Source organism: Calidris pugnax, unplaced genomic scaffold (assembly GCF_001431845.1).
Source record: "Calidris pugnax isolate Ruff unplaced genomic scaffold, ASM143184v1 scaffold19, whole genome shotgun sequence".
Lineage (NCBI taxonomy): Eukaryota > Metazoa > Chordata > Aves > Charadriiformes > Scolopacidae > Calidris > Calidris pugnax.
This window is the reverse complement of record NW_015090775.1, coordinates 1,722,637-1,745,926: the sequence shown is the minus strand read 5'-3', so window position 1 is coordinate 1,745,926 and position 23,290 is coordinate 1,722,637. Positions and strand designations below refer to the sequence as shown.

General features: G+C 36.8%; 1 protein-coding gene across 2 annotated transcripts in view; it reads right to left on the bottom strand.

The window, feature by feature from the left end:
• PIP4K2A (phosphatidylinositol-5-phosphate 4-kinase, type II, alpha) overlaps positions 1 to 23,290 on the bottom strand; it is a 53,441-nt gene that overhangs the window by 12,787 nt on the left and 17,364 nt on the right. The window contains exons 4-6 of one of the 2 annotated variants that reach the window (XM_014946565.1): positions 19,728 to 19,880; positions 6,814 to 6,960; positions 4,489 to 4,527 (exon numbers count right to left, since the gene is read on the bottom strand). In XM_014946565.1, coding sequence (XP_014802051.1) covers positions 4,489 to 4,527; positions 6,814 to 6,960; positions 19,728 to 19,880 — 339 coding nt within the window. The remainder of the gene's footprint in view (positions 1 to 4,488; positions 4,528 to 6,813; positions 6,961 to 19,727; positions 19,881 to 23,290) is intronic. The other variant, XM_014946573.1, reaches the window with a different exon arrangement.

The window sequence follows — 23,290 nt, the reverse complement described above, 5'->3', positions numbered from 1 at the left end:
AAACTATGGCAATTTTTTCCCCAAAAGGAACTTGAATAGAAAATCCCTTGTTCAAATGTATTTACTGTAATTTTTCTGCATTTATGCTTATTTATGAAACAACACATACTGCAGAGGTGGCAACACAAAGAGATTAATTTAAAAACAGGTAATAATCTTTGCAATTGCTCAAGAAAGAAGAAATACGGTGTGCCTCAGTTCAGTTAGGTTTTATTTTTCTTCTTCAAATTTCCTTCTGGGTTGCTCGCTCACAAGCAACATGCTTAAGTTCTTTATAAGTACAAGTAGACTCAGCTGTAATTGCTAATTTGATGTCATACTGCAAACATAGCATAATTGTGAGCAGACAGACCACCAGGGGAGTTCTGCATTATCCTGGTTTCACTTCAGAGGGCAAAATTGTCCAAGGAATGAATAGAAAATGCCCATTATTAAAATAATAAAAATAAAAAAATACAGAGAACCCAAGGAATGAATAGAAAATGCCCATTATTAGAATAATAAAAATAAAAAATACAGAGAACTAAAGCCTAAAAAAAAAAAAAAAAAGGAGCCGCTGTCAGAATTTGACAACTGTTGAAACATACTGTTCTTTTAAAATTCAAGACATCTGTAAGTGTGTGTTATGATACTTGTTGCCAAGAAAGTGATGCCTTTATTATTAAAAACATCACTTATAATGCAAATGAAAGGAATTGTGTGTTAAGGTGAAATCTAAGCGACGGAGCTTGTCTCCACGCTGATTCTCACAAAATATTGAAATGACAGTTTCAGAGCTTCCCATCAATATGTTAGGATATTAAACAGTTGAAGACAGTCAAACAGGAGACAAACTGAAAACAGGACAGAAAAGTAACAGAGTCATTCCAGCCAGCTTTTCTTCCTAAAAACTGATTAAAAAACCCATATGTTTGAATACTGTTACCTATTTTGCAGTACAAAACTAAAGTAGAAAAATAGTTTTCTTTTCCTGATTTTATTGTCCATTAAATCTTTCTGCACAATTGCCTCCTCTTCATTAACTGAGTAAATAATAACAGAGTAGTTTGATAGGAAAAAGACTCAAGAACATGATAATTTTAGCCAAGTATGCCAATTCAAAGTAATTTATCTAAAATTTGTAGTCTGCATTAGAATGTGACTGAAAGACTTGCTCTTCTGTTTTCTGGCTTCTGCAGCTTTAAAAGAAGCTAGCATATTATGCTCGATATTCTGAAAACCATTTGATTACTTGAATATTGGCATTTGAAATTAAATATGAATTACTTAAAAGCCCATTTAAAAATTACAGCATTGCCAGTCATTTTGGCACCAAAAGCTTCCTGTCTTTTATTACTTTTCTGTTTTTCAAATGTGAATAGCAGTGGATACCTTTATAGTAAGTAATGAAATAACACTGCCGTTAATGGAAATTCTGTTATTATTAATGTAATTTCAGGGCGATATTAATGAATTGTTAATTTTACTTGCCTCTGGCTAAAAATTAGCTACTAAGTTACTACAACAGCTAAGTATTTGAGATTGTCTGGATTTGCGCAACCATTCAGAGCGATTTCTTCTAACACAGGAGATGCCAAAATCTCTTCAGAGCTTTTGCTAAAATGTCTTTTTTCTTTCTTTTTTTTTTTTTAATCCCCTTTTCAAGCAAAAATTTTCCAGGCATTTTAACAGCTTTAAAATTGGCTTGAGATTCTCACAGAAGATCACAAACAAAAAGTTTGAAAACAGTGACATCTACTTAAGGGAAAATGGAAGAGAAAAAACCTGCTACAGGGCTCTCACTTGCCAGTTGTTAATTGTGGACCATTTCCATACTTATGTCCACACAGTCCTCTAGGCCCCAAAATTAGTGTCACACGTGCAGAGATACATCTCATGACAGCGGGTCTTTAGCACCACTCAGAGTTTCAAAAACAAGCTTTCCTTGTCTATTAGTATAAATACAACCCCCCTTTTTATTTAAGCTTAAAAACTGTGCGTTCAATACACTTGAGTGGTTTAGATGAGTAGATCGCTGCAGCTCTAGTGCCTGTTGCAGGAGAATCAGATCGCAGTGATGATGAATGTTCTGAACATCTACAATATGGACACACAGAGTCTATTCTTCTGACCCTTTCAAATCAAACAGCAGACCCCAAAAGTTACGACAAAAAACATGTAATAAGCAAAATACTACTTCTCCCTGCTCGAATCTCTAAGACTCCTTCTTAAAGCATTTGCAAAATGTTGGTCCCTCTATGAACTTAAAATTCTACCCAATTAATTCACTTTCTAAAAGTGTTTGTTCTGAGTGTTAGCTTGTGGCTTCCCTGCTGCACTGGTGTTTAAAGGGAATGAGGAGTAACAGAAGGCTGTTCTAACAGCCCTAGACTGTCTGCTTGCACCATCAATAAGTTTAGTGTAGCTCTATCTCCAAGAAATCAAATTCATTTGAAAAGAAAAGAATGTGTGAGATTTAGAGCAACAGAGGAATAATCTGGGCAACCTTTTTCTTTTATTTTACATTCCTTTCATAGAAGTACTCAAAATGACAGGGGAGGTTCTAGATGTGTTGAAGATGTCATTGGCCTTACTGAAGTTATGATTTTGCATTAAATTTAGAGAATAATTGTTGTATTCAGTTATACAAAATTATACAGCTTTGTTTCAACTTAGCTATAATTAAGTTCAATAGTAATTTTGCCACATACTTACATGCAAACAACTTTAAGTCACTGTTTCTTTGAGGTTCTCACTCAATATATTAACTACTATTGTGTGCAGTAGTATTAAACTATTTATTATTATGAGACATATTCCTAAAGCTGCTCAAAACCACTGCACTAGATATCTGTATTGTTTCTGTATAGGTACATATCCAGCTGAATATACATAATATTGTTAAACTTTACATGACTGTTCCAAGCATTAAGGTTGCAGCCTGAAGCAGTTCCATCCAAACAACCTGCCCTCCTAATTTCTATCAGATTATTTTAGTACTACCAGCGGAGGTTTTTAATGACACTAGGTATCGTTTTGTAAGACACTGAAGGGTTCATCGTCCTGTTTTAAAAGCTCTAGAGTTGTGCTACTAAACAAGAACAAAAATAGACCACAAGAAAAGACATGATAGACCATTCAAGACATGATCTTGAGGGCCCAGTACAGCAAAAGAGAGCTAATGCTGGCTACTGTAACTGCAGCTGGCATTTGGGACATCGTAGTTGCCTAATGCTGGAAGAAGAATTCTAAGTGTTCGGTCATACTTTAGGACGATCTGGAAAAACTTAGCACAGAGTTTTTCATGCAGTGAGAACTGCAGGCCTGACAGCTACCGCATGTCCCTTACTCCTTAGTGCAGTTGTGTGATCTGTAGAAGACTCAGAGAGGAAAGTATGGTACAACTAATGCTTAGGAGATAAACAAATGATCGGAATGGCATTTGGGACAACATAAAATGAAGTCTTTTAAGCAAATTGCTGAATGATCTTATGCTAATTCAGAAGGAACATGCTTGGAAAAATTAAGCAAACAGGTGTCATGGGTTCCTAGACTTCACTCAAATTTAGAAATCTAAGAAGTCTTAGATGACGGAGACTATGTTCCACCTTCAGTTATCTGTAGAATCTGTAAACAAACCTCACCTACAGTGCCATGAGGCTATTTCTGCTGAATGATCTTATGCTAATTCAGAAGGAACATGCTTGGAAAAATTAAGCAAACAGGTGTCATAGGTTCCTAGACTTCACCCAAATTTAGAAATCTAAGAAGTCTTGGATGATGGAGACTATATTCCACCTTCAGTTATCTGTAGAATCTGTAAACAAACCTCACCTACAGTGCCATGAGGCTATTTCTCTGAAAGCTCAGAGAAATGTTGATTTTGAGAACATGAAATTTTCCAAATGAACTGGAGATAAGGATAAACAAAGTGATCAATTTCCTTTTAGAGCAAAGCTTCAGCCTAAAATTTGAGGGAGACTGTCTCTCATTATAGCTACGTGTACATCCAATTCTGTCAGCTGTTTGCTCATTTATACGAGCTTTACATACCCAAAGGCTCTCACAATTCAAGGTTTGGTTCATCTTTGCATTCACTTTAGAAGTGCTGCCACATCACATCATTCCATTAACCGACACTGAGTATCCATAAATCTCAATATTAAAGAGCAAGAGAAAGAAGATGAAGAAGCAGGAGGAAAGAGAAGAAAGTCCTGATGTTTTCCTACCACAGGGCAGGCCCTGAAGAAACTAAGAAGAGATGAGAAAAAAGGAAAAGGAGGTGGTAGAGGATCGGCTCACTTACCTCTGAAATCTCAACACCACTGCAAACCAATATTCAAAGGTCTGCAGAAAATAGAGGAAAGATAAAGGAGGGAATAAGGTAGAACTCAAGAGGGGAGAATATGACAGAAAACAAAGAAAAGGGGCAGAACAGTGTTGGTTATGTTTGTCCTGAGACTAGCTAGCAGGTTAGATAACTGAAAAAGAAACGGAAATGCACCATACCTTTTCTTTGTCACTGGCTTCTCGAGCCACAGTAGAGCCCTGAAACAGAAAAAATGGATCTAAAAATGTGCATATGTCAGAAACTAATTTGAAAATGTTACGATAACAGGTCAAAAAGTGGATGAGCTGCATCCTCCTGAACTTGAGAGCTGTTTTAAAGAAAGGTGATACAGTAGGTAGAATGCTCAGGGCGGCTGAACTGCTGCAATCACTTGAAGAAGATGTATCATGAGAGAAGAAAGATGGATTAAATCCTCAAATGCTCTACATCTACTGTCCTCCTGACTGCTGGAGCTTCTTCCTCACGTCTCTTCCTCATTTTGGGACTGTCATCCTGGAAATTCAGTTTGCTTGGCAGACTTCTCATCTTTTTGTGCCAATTTATCTGTATGGTTATGGAACAGCCTATTTTATATAACTACTTGGACGTATGTAATAGACATTCGAGAAGGATGTCACACAATATAAACACATAAAAATATTTAAAAGATCACAAAGTACAAACAAGAACAAAGCACCTCACAGCAACATGAAGTCAAAGGAAGAGATGAAACCAACTGTGAATTCACAAGATTTGCAGTGCTTCCCAAAGACTTTTTGGATATATATTTAGTTGGTTAGTTAGTTATTAGCTTAAAACTAGTAGGCAATATGGTGCTTTCTGAACAAACTGGAGGTGACATTATATCATTAACCGATAATAAAGCCTGGTAAAAGTCTGTCATTTTAGTTTACTGAAAACACCTTTTATGCTGTGTTCTGTGCTCCAACACACTGCTCCAACAGACTATTTGGCCCGAAAAAGGATTAGCTGAAAACAAAACTGGAAGAAAAATCTACAATGGTGAAAATTAGGGAGATTGGCAAATTTGACACTGAAGTAATTTTAATGAAATGCCTCAGTGGCCAGGAAAATACCTTTGAAATCCTATGCTGATCTGTGGCCTCTTTTTCTTAGTATCTACACAGGTGAAGACTTGTGCTACAAGTGAGGTCTAAGCTGGTGTCAAAAATATTCACATCGGAAAAAGGACTCTGAACCTTCAACTGCAATTGTTGTAGCAATGAAAATAAAGAAAAAGTGATTTATAATTTATGCAGTGTCATGATAAATCTGCTCAGTGAAGGCATTTGTTTTGAAGAATAACATGATACTGATGTTAAATTTAAATTTCAAGAGAAGTTTATCTTTATCCACCTAGACAAACTGAATACAGTACAGAGCATTCATGGAGGTAAATAATAGCAAGAGCTGATGACACCAATGTTAAGAATATACTGCATCTCATTTACGTTTCTTTATGTTGTGCTTTTATTGCTTTTTTAATGCATCTGCACATTACAATGCTCTAAAACACATACAGTTCTCGCAAATTAAAAAAAAAATCTATTGGGGCTAGCTCTGCTGCCAATAACACTAAATACCAAAAAGTCAATTGTTGACAATCTGGAAATCAGTTCTTACCAATCACATTCAGTCAACCATCTAACCAATTGCTAGGTAGATACGGGACAGCAGGAAAGGATAGTGCAGTACCTAGCTATACAAATTTCTTAATATAGAATGCTAAATAAACATCTTAAAACAAGTTTGCAGATGCACTTAGTGGTTCAAGACATAAAAATTAAATGTATTGGAAAGAAATATGTTTCTAAGGGGAGACTTTATGGAGAAAATAAAAATACAATCCCTTAGGTAGAAAGACTAAGACTATGTTTTGGGCATTCATTGTAAGCAGTGTACATTAACTACTGGCAAAACTACAATGAGCAGATAAACCTGGAACAAAACTAAAACACACCTTATGATAAAAGCAACAGATATTCTGTGGTATTTTTTTAAGAACCTTCTCTTTTTTGCTTGAATTATTTTAAAAATATAGAATGAAATATGAAGCTTTTGTAGTAGTTAGTAGCATTTTATTCGTTTAAATGATGATGATATTTAGTTATTTTACAAAAGCTCTCTGCAGAATCAGCTGTGGCTTTCCATAATGTTGACAAAAACCTATAGGAAGTAGAATTATTACTGTACTCGTGTGAAGGGTTTTACCTTTAACCATTACCATTTAACAAACATACCCGGTTAAATCGCTCTGTTTAAAAATGCACAATACAAATAAATCTGTACAATTTCTATAAAACCATCCTTCAGTTTTGCTAAACCTAGATGCAGAAGTAAACCAGTTAATGCTGGCTTTTACATAACACAATTTTAAAACAAATTAAAATTCTGAGCAATATTCAAGCACCAGGATAATCTAACATTTCTAGCAAAGATTTTCAGCTACTTTGTCAGTTATTTCATCAGCAGTTATTTCTCACCTTTAAGTCATATTTTCTATAAACAGATAAACGATGGCTGAACACATTTCTTGTAACAACCATATATACTTCAACTCCATCAACAGTAAGCCGGTACATGCCCAAAAACTGGGGAAGAAGTGTATTTCCATGACACTCCACAATAAACTGCAAAAGAAAAAAAACAGAAATAAAGATGGATGTATAGTATATAAATACATACACTTATACATTTTAAAAGATAAAACACCAAGAAACAACACATCTATTTGCTGGATATGTATTTATGTGGAGATAAACTTTCCAAAAATCACGCCAAAATGAACCCCTTCATCAGGAGGTTATTCTGCTTTTAGGTCAGTGTTTAAAAAAGAAAATCTTGAACTGCTTAACTTAAAACTTTTGACTTCTATAGATGATCTCATAGGAAGAGCAAGCTTTATTTGACAGACCTTTCCACTTTTATGGTCCAAAAAGTACACCTAATGCAGATAACATATTTGATACTGATGCCAAGAACCAGAAATATTTTTTTCAAACATCACACTGCCACAGTCTGTTGTCCTAGATTATATTTAATTTGTATGTTTCTCCATTCTCAATATTTATTTATGATGATGAACATTTATGGTACTGTCACCAGCAAGGGGTATTATTTATTATCACCAACTTTCTCCTAATTCACACGTGATGGCTGTCTTTCAGGGTCAATAGACTTGAGCAGTGAAGTGCAAGATCCCTGTATTTTTTTATTTACAAATCATTATATTTCCTTAAGGTCACCATATTCCATTACAAATAGGCTATTAACCTTGAAAAGATTTGCCACCTGGACCTGAAAATGGACTTTTTTTTAAAAAATCACTTGCCTTACAACTAATAGTTTGAAGTCCTATTGCAAAGACTACTGGAGGAAGCAGGAAAAGTACAGACTACACTGATGATGAAAACTAGTGAATAATGAATATTTATTCCCAGAATAAAGACGCCCATACGGTATTAATCCTGAAACCAACTCAAACACCTCCACTCATATTTTGTGGAACCAAGGAAAAGTTAAGCCACAATGATGCAAACCAGAAAAGGACTCACCAGCTTTCCTCTTTCTGTCATTACCAAGTCTCAACAGAAGAAATTGGAGAAAAATTAAGATTCAAGCCTCAAATAGGAAACATAAAAACTAACCAACAGTCAGCTTTCAAAGCAGATCACCTTTTAAATATTCGTTAAACACTGAAGCTGCTGTTTCTTTCATGCCAGAGTGAGTTGGTTATTAGAAACATTATTCTAAAATACAGGAGACTTTAGAATAAGTTAACTGAATAAGCCATTTGAATTGTTTAACAGAGGTTGTTAGTATTTGATAATGAAGCTCTTACAACCCTGGAGATTCTGCAATTTTGGGCTTCTCTTTTAACTTTAAGGACAAGCCCTGCAGCAGAGAACACACCGTCACGCCGCCGTTGTGCCACCTCACAGTGTGGCATTTTTAAGCTCAAACTGCCTATGAATGGGCAAAACATCTTAAGCCACTGCAGAGGCTCAGTGAATGCAAATCAGAACCTTAGGAAGGAAAGATGTTTGTATGCCCCAAGTTACAAAGAAGCTTGACAGCAAAAGGCCACAAAAGCAACGTCAGTCCGGAGCAGCACACAAAGATCCATCATTTTGCATCTGAGAAGCACTTCTGTTTTTAACAGATTCAGAAGTTGTAAAACGGAGTTCTTGAATGGAAAGACTTTTCAATCATGGGGCTGTTATCAACCTCATAGAGCATTAATAACACATTACAGGATACATAGCTCATTCTGACCATCAGTAACTTGTCTTAAAGATCTGATCATATATTGAAATTAGAACTATTAATGCCAAAGTTACAGAAAACTTGCTTACAATACTAATCCATATTATTCTAACTACCATCATTATTTTGTTATAAACATCAAGTACTTGGCATATATCCTAAAGGCAAATATTTTTCTAATGCTTTAGAAGGTGGGAAGGATTGTTCTCACAAAAACATTTACTGAGTGACTTCTCCTCTAAGTGAGATGATTAGTTTGTGCAATGATGATAAAAATGAATCTAGTTTCCAAGAAGAGTTTAGCGCCACAGAATTTTAGGCCACTCAACTGTTAAATGAATCCATCCATTCCTAATCTTATGGCTCTTAACGACAGAATTTGAATTCCTGTGCAGTAAAAGAAATACTATTACTCCAGCTTTCCATATGGGGACCTGAGATGCAGAAGCTTTGTCAGAAATCACAGAGTTTGTGCCACATGAAGGAACGGCAGCTGCGCATCTCGAGTCCCAGACTAATAACCCCCTGCCCCTCCTCTCAGCTGCCAGGGCATAGCCTTTACACTTCAGCTATCTCTTCAATCCTAGCTATTCCTAATTGTCCAGTTTTAACCTTTCTGGTCCTGAGTGTCCTCATCTGTAAAGCAGCAATTTCATTAACACAGAACATATGCAACATACCCACTGTAATAACATCAAACAAATCCTTGGGTTAGCAGCATACAACCCCCTCCCCAAACTGTTTTGTATTATGTGACAAGGCAAAAAATGCAATTAACTAGAGTCGTTTTAAGTCCTATTTGCAAGTTAGGCTTAGCTGTTTGCTAAAGCTGTTGATTCATTTTAATATTTTGCAAACAAGCCTTCTGAAAGGGCGGTGTTACTAGCATGCAACCCAGGAGAGGAAAAGCTCTGCAAGTACCGCTCTTCACTTGATAAAAAGGGACTTGGCTGTGTTCTTGCAGACTTCTAAGAGACCTTCTCAAAGCAGACCATGAACCACAACAGTTGTTTCCTACTGGTTGCTGACTGTGGCCACTCCTGCCACTGCAATTTAAAGAAAAGCCCCTAAAATGATTTTGGTGTTTCCCATATCTTATCCTGATGGGGAGACAAAGGAAAGAGGGAGGAACGCCACTTGCTTTTCAGCATCTACAAGGTTGGTCTAGAACTTCCTACCTTTGAAACTATCAATCCCCCATATCTGCATCACAGAGGAGGCAAAACGTGTCATCTGTTTGGGTGGGAGTCCAGCAGGACTTGCACTGGTGACTGTGGTTGGCAGATTTTCAATTTGTCCATCTTGATATAAATGAAGTAGCAATTTAGTCACCTCAAGGTGCTTTTTAGGAATGATTTCCTGAAGTTTCCCACTCACAGCTGGAATAAAAGTGAGCCTAGAAAATAAGCCGATACATGCTTAACAGGACTGCTAAATTTCAGCGAAAGAAAAGACCTCCACTCTTTTATGTTAACTCTTTCTAAAAAGAACATTGAAACAATTCTATCACGCAGCCTTGCTAAATAAAACTGTAATACTTAGCTAATACATTTACAAGTCCTTATAGCAGTAACAAAATCAATTTCTTTAAAAAAGAGTGTTACAATAAACACCCCATCGGTTTCTGTTAATTCAGACAATTTTCATTTTTCTGCACAGCATGAGGACAATATTACCATTAGCAAAATAAAGTATCAACATGTTGACACATTTTATCAGCTGTGCAGCACAGTTTCCAAACATGTAATTTTCTGAGCTCTCCTGAACCCCATGCTTAAAGCTGAAAAATAATAAGAAATTCTCTATGACCCTAAGTTCTCATTAATTTGTTGTATAAATACAGCTTCAAGTTTCTTTAATAAGAACAGAGCTTTTCCTATCTCATTTTACATGAAAAATAAGATCCTTAGCTTCTTGCTTCCCCATGCTAGTAAGATATCAGGATGACTGAAAGTAATGTAGTGCATGTAATCTACTAGCAAAGAAGTTATGCCTTTTTTGGCTCTTTTTGGAAAAACACAGGGTAAAATTCCCATTTCTGCTATTTCTCCTCCCCTCCTTGGAGATAATCTGTGGAATGATTTGACATCAGTGAAGACTAAATCAGGAATTATATTTATCTCGGTTCTATGTGAAAACTCAACTTTGCTATTTTTCACAGCGCTATTTTGCAAACATTAATTCAGAAATACACAACATGCCCATTCTGTATGACCCTATTACATGTCTTTTTTGGCTCTTTTTGGAAAAACACAGGGGAAAATTCCCATTTCTACTATTTCTCCTTGCCTCCTTGAAGATAATCTGTGGAATGATTTGACATCCGTGAAGACTAAATCATGAATTATATTTATCTTGGTTCTATGTGAAAACTCAACTTTGCTATTTTTCACAGCACTATTTTGCAAACATTAATTCAGAAGTACACAACATGCCCATTCTGTATGACCCCATTACATACTATTTTCATGATTTCTACATCATGATTAAGACAATCATGCCTGAATTATCAAACTCTTATGTGACAAGTCTATACATTCATTAGAATACTGTCATTAAAGACATTGAACGGCAAGTGATATAATTATTCAAAAACATTTTGGACATTGTGAGGGACAAGAAATTGATATTCCTTGTTCAGGCTCAATGTTCTCTTTCAAATCCTCTTGCCTGCAATCAGAAATATCCTCCACCAATGTGCCGTGTGCGTGTATGTTGACATGTGGAACCGCTCCTCAAAAAGCAGGCTGAGAAGTTGTCCAGAGTTATGTCATGTTTCAGAATATTCCAATTATTGCCATTTTGTTGAACCTTAATAATTTCACAGAAAATTATGCATTGGGTACTTATGTGACACATCAAAAGGATTAATTAGCTGAACATTAATTAGCACACAACATGAAGCTATAGATTTTCAAGGTATATAAAGCTGTTTTCTTCTAGAAAGTTATGTAAGAAAGTAATTCCATTTAAAGAAGCGTTGAATAACTACACAGGTTTTTAGATACAAGCCCTGTGATACAAGCCTTACATTTCATGTTGTTTCAGACTTGGGTCAATGTTAATTTTAATTCCAAGTGCAACATCATCTAAATTGCAACACCACATGTGATTATCTAGGCTGCAGATCTGCTGCCAGGAACATTATACTTGGTGCTGCTACAATAAACGAGTCACTAATTTCTTCTGAAAGTGCCGTGCACAGCACCAATAACTTACATATAAAAAATACAGTAAATATATAGAAAACATCTGCTGGTGAAACCCAGGCCTCAACAGATGCAGTGTAGCCAAGTCCATTCTGCCATTTTGCGTAGTTATTTACCTATGAAATTTCACATCTTTCATGGAAGATTTTCAATGTGTTTTTCAGTAATAGTTCCAGCCTATGGTGGTGTGGCCCTTTTGCAATTCCATCCAACACTCAAGCTAATGAGTTTGCCGTTTTCAGGGTCACCTCTCCTATAGGAAAGAGTGGGCCCATGGATTCAGGTGGAACGTAGACTGTTTGGATGAGAACACATACATTCCCATCTCTACTTTTTCTGCCTCTGCTGGTTTTTTATATCAAAGCTGCTTTATAGGTCAGTTATTTTTTATTTTAGCAGAGGCCACGTTCACGGTCCGCACGAGGAACTGGCTGAAGGTCTTTTCTCAGCTGTATTTCTTCACAAACCTCCCATAGACCTTCACCTCTTAACACATTAGGACATACAGAGAGTCAGGGTCACCGTTACATGGTATGCATCCTTCTTAATGCACATTTGTGTTTAAATAGCGGTACATTATATTGCCTTGATTTGCCTTTTTACCTACCCTTTCCCTTCTTTTTTTGTATATCAAAGCTGCTTTATAGGTCAGTTATTTTTTATTTTAGCAGAGGCCACGTTCACGGTCCGCACGAGGAACTGGCTGAAGGTCTTTTCTCAGCTGTATTTCTTCACAAACCTCCCATAGACCTTCACCTCTTAACACATTAGGACATACAGAGAGTCAGGGTCACCGTTACATGGTATGCATCCTTCTTAATGCACATTTGTGTTTAAATAGCGGTACATTATATTGCCTTGATTTGCCTTTTTACCTACCCTTTCCCTTCTTTTTTTGTGATACATACAGATGCAACTCGTGAAGAAATAGAGGGGAGCTGGGGGGAAGCGATCAAGCCATCAATAACCCCTGCAAGTAATGACATGGATGGAGGATGACACAAACTTGAATGTAGCTCTGCTTTAGCAACCTAATGGTTTGAGGTCAGGCCATCTCAGTGCAAATTCCTAGACACCTAGTGCCCTTTCTTTTCTGGGGTATTCTCCAGTCGATGTCATCAGCACTTCTGCAACAAAATTCCTTATAGCCTACCATACCATTTTTTCATCAGTTTACGATTTTAACTTTTTCTCTTATCTCCTGCTCAATAACCTTGTGCTATTCCTCGATTCTGGTGCAGCCCTTAACCCTGCTCTTGGTGCAATTTCCCCTTTTTTCACCATATTGTCTGTTTTTTTCCCTTTCATTGGTCTTCCTGTTCCTTTCATATTTTTTTTTCCTCTCCAGAAGCTAAGGTCATATTTTTCTTTCTGCTTTTGTTTCCTCCTGTATGCTGTCATCTCCTCCTTTTAGCTCATTCTGTTCTCTGCTTTCTTCCCATTCACATCCCCATCGCTCCGCTGTTTGCTGCCTCCAGTAAATGGGCAGTCTCTCTCCTTTACCACTACTCACTATTTCTGCTGGTTGCCAGGGAGACAAACAGGCAGTGCAATAGGTGTCAGTTCTGCATACAATTACCTGTGTAGGGAAGAGAATGTGCAGTCAACAGGGACAGCCACCTATAGAAAACCCAAAGGGTACCTACACTCATGAGTAGTTTTACGCTGGAAGGCTTGTACACTAACAATTCCCTCTTGTTCATTTGCTTTGAGATGGCTTCTCAATTTCTTTTCTTTACTGAAGCCACCTGCGTGTCAGCACGGAGGGATAAAAAATCCCTTTTGAAGTCCATTTTAATGACAAAGAGAAAAAAAAAAAGAAAATATATGCAAAAGTTGTTGTTTGTTCCTGAGACACTCAAGTTGCTTTCATTTTATTTTTATAAATTTCCATCCTGACGGTCATCTATTCCCAAAGAGCACAGGATTCCACTATTACATCAATTTATACCAATTTAGCCTTTAACGCAATTTTAGGTCACTAGGATGAACATTTCGGAAACCAGAACATCTGCCTACAGAATTCTGCTCAACTGTCACTGATTTTTGCCCTTGCAAATCATATTTACGGTTTATAAAATAAGTACATGTACACCAGTACCTACATTAGTATATTCTGTATTTTACTTAAATTACTCAATACCTTTTTTTGCACAGGAAAATACATCCCAAACAAACATATAAACATAGCTTGAATATATGCTGAAATGAAAAATTTTCCTTTAGGACGAAGCGGGGTATTACCTGTTTCTTAATTCTGGCCAGGCAATTATCATCACAGATGACTTTACTGAGCTCTCCTCTAACAATGCCAAAGGGAGCGGATGGTTTAACTCCAGTTTACTGGCCCATGTTCTTGGGGTCACGAGTACAGGTTTAAAACAAAACAGCAATAGATTTGGAGGTATTTCATATGAATATTTGATTTTGCCCTCAAATACTATTTAAGTATTTGGCATGAAAATGCTTGATTAATCACACAATTTTAAATGGTCAAACTATGTCTGAGAGTACGCGAGCCCATACAGCAGAGACTTTTCTAATATTTCAAAGTCTGACCCATTTGAGCATAACGATGGTTCTAGTGTATTTGACAAGTAAATGTTATTCAGCTGAAGTAACACTATGTAAGAGTAGTGAGAAGAGTTCTACTAAATGGCAGTAAAATGATAATATAAATAGCCCAAACCAATTGCAAATTATCATTAAAAAACGACTAAAAATCAGCATTTTATGCTATGTATGAGAAAATATTACAGTAGTTAAAACTTGTTTAGCATGGAAATCCACAGCACAAGAACCTAACCTGTCATCATATATATTTGTATTTACCATGAAGCTGGTTCATGCATGATGGACTCTATAAACTAGTCATAATTAAGAAGATGCTTTGCAACTTTAAACATTCCCCCTAAGTGGTGGGCTTAGCGGTTTGTTTTAGGCTTTTGTTTTTTTTTAAAAAAAACTTTGCAAGAGAAAATAATGATCTCTAGTGTTCCTACTCAGTACTAAAAGCGTCAGACTCATCTGATGAGTTGACAGAAAGCGTCAGTGTTTAGACTGATAGACTGAAGCATTCACCATCTGTCTGAGGTTGTAGGCCTGCCTGCCACTAAGGAAAAAAAAAAAAAGGCATCACATCAGACAGGGTAAATGAATTAATGCAACTCATAGTTTTGTATAGTAACTATAATTTACAATTGTCAGGAATATTATTTACAATTCAACAGTTTTAATTTGGATTTGCTATCTATACTTATATGCTGTTTCTATAGAAACTTCTCCTGACACTCCTTCAAGCCTGGTTCACTTTTAGTTATTTACACATTTCTAGTATGTAGGTTTAGGCTTAGAATTTGATCTTTTTGGTTTTACTCTTGATATTTTTTTTTTAAATTTTAAATAGCAGTAATAATGCTGTGAATTGGGGTGCATCTAACTTGGTTACTTTTGAAAAATGCCATGTGATATTGCAATAGAAATAAGAAAATTAATAACTCAGCCAAGCTAACTTATTTTATGTTCACTCCTAACAAGCTACCAGCCATTCTGTTCCTGAAAATAATCTGATTTCTTCAAGGTGTACAGTTATGTCCATTATAACTTTGGTTAATTAAAACCTAGGCAACTAGACTTGGTATATTTTTAGCCTTAGAAGTGTTTACAGGCTATGCACAATTCCTGCTCCTTTTGTTAATACTTAAGTATACAGACTGTGTAACTACAGCCCCAGTTCCCCACAGCTTCAAAGAAGAGAGAGGGTATTGCACCTCCAGACAGATGGAGAGAGGAAGGACAGAAAGAACTGCATGGGTTTGTGGAATATACATCTCCATGACCTCCAGCTGCTGATAAAATAACCTTTATTTCTACTCTCCAGTGGCAGTCTATACGTCTCTCTCTGACCTTTTGGTGACTTTACAAAAATCATTGGTACTTGGAGATGGATTTTGAGGTGTTCATGGGAAAACTGCCCTGCTACATTTCTCTGCTGACCACACAAACTCCCAGATGCATCAACCATAGCTTCATCATTCAAAAAGGTGCAAGGAGAAAGACCGCTATCTTGCAAGTCCCAGGGATGAAGACTATTTTGATCAAGAGCTTAACCCACTCTCTCACACTTCTCACTTGATATGGTCCCCTCCCCAGCATTCTTTTTTTTAAAGATAGCTGTCCTCTTGTCTTTATTGTTAAGCAGTTCAAGAAGTCTTGGAAAACATCTGATAAAGCTTGTTTGGCCCTTAAGGAAGGACCGAGGTACTTCCAAGGTCTCAAACGATTCTATCAGCCTGGAGCTGTTAGCCTTAATAAGGAAACAGGTGAGTAAATATTATGGTTTAAATGAAACTCATTCAGAGTTTCAACACATGGAAGAAATCTGGAATTAATTTGTAGAGGAGGTTAAAAAAAGCCTGAGAGAGAGAGGGAGAGAGAGAGGAAAGAGATGATCTGTCATAAATGGCATGAATTTCACTCATAATCATAGAATGGTTAGAGTTGGAAGGGACCTTGAAGACTACCTAGTTCCTGCCATGGGCAGGGAGACCTCTCACAAGACCAGGTTTTGTGTCAGAGGTACCTGGAAAATAATTACTGCCCTCTTGGACAGACGAAAGAGGGTGCAAGATACCAAGTGTTTACAAGTTACTGTTCTTAACGGATACATGATCTAACTCCAGGTCCTTTGGGGGTACTAGACCTCTGGCAAGGGAGAAACAGTCTTCTAAAATTCACACGAATTACCCTCCCGAGAAAGGTTATTCCTCCCAGGACGATCCCTGCACGATGTAACTGGGTCCGAACACGTCTGCTTGCTCTCTTCCTTGGAAGGCTGAACCTTTCAAATACAGCTCTGCTTGAAGAGCAGACCACACAGGGTATGATGGAAGGGAACTCCATTACGAGTCTCAAACAGTCACATCTATAAACTTAACTAGGCCAGAAATTATCACGTGTTTAAGTGCTGCTGGGGGTCAGTGAACTGAAACTGGAGAAAAGCTGATAAGCAGACTTTTCCCTAAAAATCCCATGTTTGTGCTACTTTTGTGTGTAATTACAATTAGACTCTTCAACTAGAGCAACAATTACAATTAAGGAAGATACTGAGCAGTAAGATAGATATGTAAATCAGTACAGGGAACTCTGTATTTACTCTATTGGCAGAAGAACTGAAAACCGAACTTGAGAGAACTTGTTTTATTGACAAAGATTTCCACAGGAGTACCAGTGTGGCATCTTAAAAGCCTTCTACTACTGTAACAACTAAGCCATCCCACAGAACCATAAAGTTACATCCATACTAGTGAATTAGATGAGTCTTGGACTGTCCTCTGGGATCAGGTCTAGTTGGAATGGAATAACTTCATGGAATCACAGAATGGTTCTGAGTTGGAAAGGCCCTTAAAGTTCCAACCCCCCTGCCATGGGCAGGGACACCTCCCACTAGACCGGGTTGCTCAAAGCCCCATCCAGCCTAGATGGCCTAGACTTGCATCCAAATTGAACAAGATGGTCATATTCAAAATCCCAAGCAGCAATAGTAACTGGTCTGAGTTAATACCTTGAGCCTTGACCAGAATTATTTGGGAAACAGCTAGCTGGCCCAAAGCAAAACCACAGTAGGGACCATTAATGAGCTCCAGTGCCAATGACTGCTATCTAGCATTGCACTGTTTTGAGTAGAAATGTAGTGTAAGGCCCATCTGTGTGAGATGACTTGCTCAAGAGAATGAATTAAAACCTTTCCACCAGGACAATGGGTTCCCTAGACTTTGTCCAGTAGGCTAAGATAAGCTTCTTTTGCCTGAAAAACATCTAGAGAAATGGGAGGACAAGCTGCTGTACCTAACGATTGCAAGCATTCAGTTTCCAGGAGCAACACACAGGACACTCTATTAGCCGTCACAGGAATTAGCGGCAATTAATTTAGAGTTTCTTTAATTAATTCCAACGATTTTGTTCTTTTAACAGCACATTACTGAAGATACTGAAATTAATTTATTTAATTAAAAAGTTAAATTATTAAACTATGTCTGTACTTGAGTTGCTCAGCACTTACTTCACTTTATAAAGTGCTCTCAACTTCTGAGACAAAAAGGAATACAAGTCATATCTTTATGAATCTCTTGGAGGCATCACTGAATGCTTTCAGACTCAAGCTGAAAGATACTGAAGCAATAATGCGTAAGATATTACTAATACTAAGTAAGTGCATGCTTCCATTCTTATATGGATGTTTTTCCAACATAAAGTGAAGTCAGAAGCCTGGTACTGATAACTTTCAGGTCATTATTCCTTATTATGAACCCTGACGTCTGAAAGCACTAACAAAAAAGATTCCAAATGATCTAAGTTCATTCATGTTATCGCTATCTTCATTGACGCCCATGAAAGGAGATGACTGTTTTGAAAAGCAGTATGACTTTTCAGCTGGATTAAGTCTCAAAATCTGGATCGTTAATACTCGCTTCTAATGCCAAATATGAAACAGACTAAAACTTTAATTCCATTGCACTGCTTCACAGATCAAAATCCTTTCAGATCAAAATTAAAATTGTAAGTCTGAAAACTCTAATAAAAAATAACCCCCAAATTACAATTAGATAATAGTTTAAAAATCTTTGGTAAAATAGTAATTAAAAGGTGGTCTTGTGAACATTTCTGATACTGACAATAGCTATGTTTAAACAAACATACGGTGGTCCTACATTTTATTTTAACAGAAAATTAACATGCAGAGAGAGAAGGGAGTTCATATCTAACTCTCTAAAGGCTTCTCAAGGTACTCTAGAATTGGAGGGAATTTGGTGATCTCCCTTCAACACAGGAAGAGCAGAGAGGGAGGTTGCCAAGCAGCACCACAAAGATGGCTGGCAATACCTTCAATTCCAAGCACCCTGAAATCACGTTTTTGCCTCCCTCTCACCTCAAAAGATGGTTTTAAAACAGGTTTTAAAAAAGTAACAGTATTAAAAAAAATAAATAATTAAGATTCCTATTATACATCGGTGGAAGCCATCAGAAAATTATTAAACATTGTGAGACAAAAGAATAAACCACTGAAAACAACAACAACAAAAACCTCTCACCTATGAATAACCTGAAGTCTTTACCTGAAATTCCAACCCCCAGAACTGAGCAGGAAGATGGAAGGAAGGATAAAACCCCCTCCCTCCTTTTGGGTATCATATTTTAGATGATTTTTAGAGGCTTTTCTGATTAGTGCAACTTTAGAGCTTATTCAAACAGATCCGGGGCTAAGAAAATTAGCACTGATTTTACTAAGGCTTCTCATATTTCCCAAGTTCTGCTCCCCTGTCCCTCTCCCCCCTGTGCCATCCACACAAATTACACACTGGCACTGTATGAGAGATCTCCAATATTCACTTTTGACTTTACTGTTGTTTATGGAACTTCACATTGGCAAAACCTGTTTCTTTATTAGCAGGAATTTTACGTTAATTATACTTGATTTTTCATTTCTCATACAATAAAACTTTTATTGTTTGAAATCTATTTTAAGTGAAACACAGACCATTCAGTGACCAGACCAGGAAGAAGGAGGTCAACTGCATTGTTCATATACATGTACACAGACATCTCCAAGCTAGCCCAGGATAAAGTAGCTTCAAGCCTCGGGCTAGCTGAAAGAAAGGGCATCTTCCTAGTAAGGCAAAGGAGCTTATGGCCTCTGAGTTAGTCTCTGTATCATACAGACATACCATTTTACTTAAAGCTAGATATTTAGAAGAGTGCAGCCTTGTGAACTGCAAACATATAATAATTGCTCGTGCAAAAGGGAAAAACCTGGTGAATCTTATTCCATAATTATTAATTTAAAACTTTTAATACTCTAAAAAAGACTGGCATTATAATATTTAAGAAGAGATCCCATGCCCTGATAATAATCAGTGTATTACCTGGTGGTATTTCTTCAGTATGTTGTGCATCTCTGCTACATCTTCACTTGTTATAGTTTTGATGATATATCTTTTGTCGTAAGACGTATGAAAGCGGGCACCACTTCGTGCTTGGGAATCATTGGCAAGGGGAGCACTTCTTGTCAATGAATTCTGTCAATTGATTTAAAAACAAAAAAAGCATCAAGTCAGACAAAAATATGCAACTTTTAATTCGAAAAAATTTATACCATTTACATTTATTTTTTAATCTTTTCTAATACATCTGATCAAGCGACATTCTGCAAAGCTTATAATCACAGATTATAATCATTATCTTGACAAATCACTTAAAAAATATTCTGAGAACAAAAGAATGTTTGGGGAAGGTATTGACTGTCTGTGGTTCAGAAGTGCTTCTCAACGCTGAGTGATAACTTACTGCACTTTGTTACGTATACATTATCACCTTTTGGGAAGAAAACACACAGTAATTAAAAATCCAAAAGGAACACTGTATTACATCATAATAACTATAAATAGAGGATCCATCCATAGTAGAAGTATCACTTTAAAACTGAGCAGGATCTGTTCTTGATCCAGTGTGATCTGGTACATACACAAGATCACAGCTAGATTTCAGAGTTCTAGTACCAGAGCTAATCCAATGATTTCCCATCTAGTATTAAGCACGTAATGTTATTGTACAATTATTCCTTTTGTAAAATAGACGTACCCTCCTACAGACTCAACAGGGGAAGACTAGCTAACATATATATAGTTAGAAGAAAAACCACTAGAGATTAGTGATCATTTCTGGACTGAAGCTTGAGACTCCTCGCACTTCAACAGTAGCAAAAATAGCCCTCTGCTTTTTTTTCAGAAAATAAGTATTCAAATAAATTTTTTTAATATTTAAAAATAGTAATAATAAATTAGATAAAGTATAACAACTTACTTTTGGATGGAAACATCTTTCTTTACCAGTAAGTTTATGCCTATTGTTACATACTTGAATCACACCATTATTTTTCTTTTAAATAAGTAGCAACAGCAGTAGCACAGCCATGAGCAAACACAAAAATGTTCTTACACCCCGTGTGTACTTCCACAAAAATGGACCATACTCTGAAGAGGTTCAACAAGTCAATCACACGCTGCTGGAAAACTTCTGTGTTTATGAAATAAACTTGCAGCTCCCATTTGGTGTATTCCTACTAGTAGCAGAAAGCTCACCTCCTGCTGCCGCTCCTCATTGTACCGTTAATTTGTAAATACAACTATCACACCAAAAATGTCACTATCAAGAGATTGTAATACATCTCTAGATAATTATTTAGCACACCCTTTACTGTTTCTTAATGCTTTAATGGGTTAGAAATGGCGATGCATTTATTTTTTAGCAGATGGCTATTTTATTATGAGTTATCTATATCAAGTTTAATTAAGAATGCATACAGCTATCATTTTACCACATGCATATTAATTTGTTAGAATAAACCAACCAACTTTATGCTAAGCAGCACCTTATACCTTTACACACACAGGTAACCCAAATGCCCTCTCTGTAGTACTCTGACTCTAATAATAAATTAGATTTTAAGAGCAGCTGTTTAAACATTAAACATGTTTAAGATAAAAACAAGCTCTAATTAAACAACCTCTTTGACACTTTATTTTTACTAACTCTCCATTCCTGTGATAACTCTCTCAATATAATGCTCCCCTTCAGATATGGAACGTAGTGCCTCTGAACTTGGAAAGAAGGTGGAATGTGGAGGATATTGTTAGTATATTAGTTAGGATATTAGGTTATTTTCTGTGCTTTTATTTTTATACTTGCATAAATTTATTAAATAAATATGGTTTAAAAAGCTGAAAAAATCTAATTACATCATATTGTGCTGATTACTGATAATTGCATTACCACTTTCTTGTGCTGATAAATGCAGGGCCGAGTTTTGTCTGTGGACATTTTATTTGCAATGGGTAACTCACTACTGTGACCAGAGAAAAGTTCAAATTCCCTCTAAAGTAAAGCTTCTAGGTATGATGCAAAGTACCTTACCTCCCAACTCTACTAGATATATTTGCTTATAGCTAGAAATCAGTCTTCAATAAAATACATATACTGTTGCCTGATCATGACAATGAACCTTGAAATAAAAAGATGACAAGAATTGGCCTGCACTGGTAAATCATTAGCAATTAAGATCAAGGAACAGCTTCACTGAAAGGATCAAACTAGAAAAGTTTAGGGGCTTCAAAAGGGAAAAAAATGTGGCTATTTAAAACTACTTTTAAAAACACTACAATCCTTCCCTTTAGGTAAAGCTAACTTACCTGTCTGACCCAACATTGTTAAGTATAGATCAAAGCATTTTGAGATTCGTTGTTGGACTCGTAGCTTAACACATAAAATGGCCAAGAAGGTCCTGCACTTAAGCCTCTTTAAAGTGCAGCCATTAACAAACCTGTAACTGCTAAGAAATCTCAGACAAAAATAGGAGCAACACCATGAGTGGTGTTCAATATCCACTTTACACCATGAAGACTGTGGAAAAACTGTGGGGTCCTCTCTTTTAAAATTAAATTTTAGACACATTTAGATAAGTAAAAAAGTTTAACTTAGTCTGAGGTTATCTAAACCAAGTTTTTAAGTCAGTCATCTTTATCTTAATGCTGACAATAATGAGAAAGATATAGTAGTGCTCATCAGACACACTGTATAGACTTGTTTCTTAGTGTAAAATGCAGTTTTGTGAGGCAGTACATGGTAAAACACTGCTGTGAGCCAGGTGACTTTTGTGAGAACACACAGACAAATTTCAGTGACGATTTGTACAAAAAGTGAGTAAAATAAGTTGTACTACTGATATCTGTGCACAAATTGCCTTGGAAGAAAACCTGATTGAACCTGCCTAAAGAAAGCAGCTCAGGGCTCTCCTCTGCTCTCTCATTCAGCAGTAAACTTGGCCAAGAGAGACCCACCACCATCCCCAGCTGCTGGATCTCCTTCCTAGGTGAGGCTTCTGTAGGGGACTGGGAAGGAAATAAAGAATGAAACTCAAGCGTCTCCCTTTTCCAAAAGGAAAATATAATCAGAGAAAGGAGAGACAGAGAGAAGACAGATCATGGCAAATACCAGATTGAATTCCCTCTGGCTCTGCTGCTTAATTAGGGGAGGACTAAGTGGAATATGAACAGATGGGAAATGAGCCACTCCTCACTTAGCATGGATCTATGAGCCACAAAGCCAGAACGGGGAGGATATCTTTCAGATACAGACAAAAAAACCCAAAGCCTGACTCTTACCCTCCAAAAGAGATGTGTCTGATGATCTAACAACCTTTTTACCATCACTTACTGCTACTACATAGAAACCCAATATAGTAAGAGGCACCAATATAGTAAGAGGCACCACCTGCTTATACTATAGCGTTGTAGTGAGCACAAAACTCAAAGAAAAGAGGGTCACAGTGCCCTGTCCCCTTCAGATTTTCCCAGCTTTCTGCAACTCTGCCACGGTGTGCCTGGGTCCTCTGGCCCAGCCAAAACATCTGTCAGCCACACATGTACCCTGT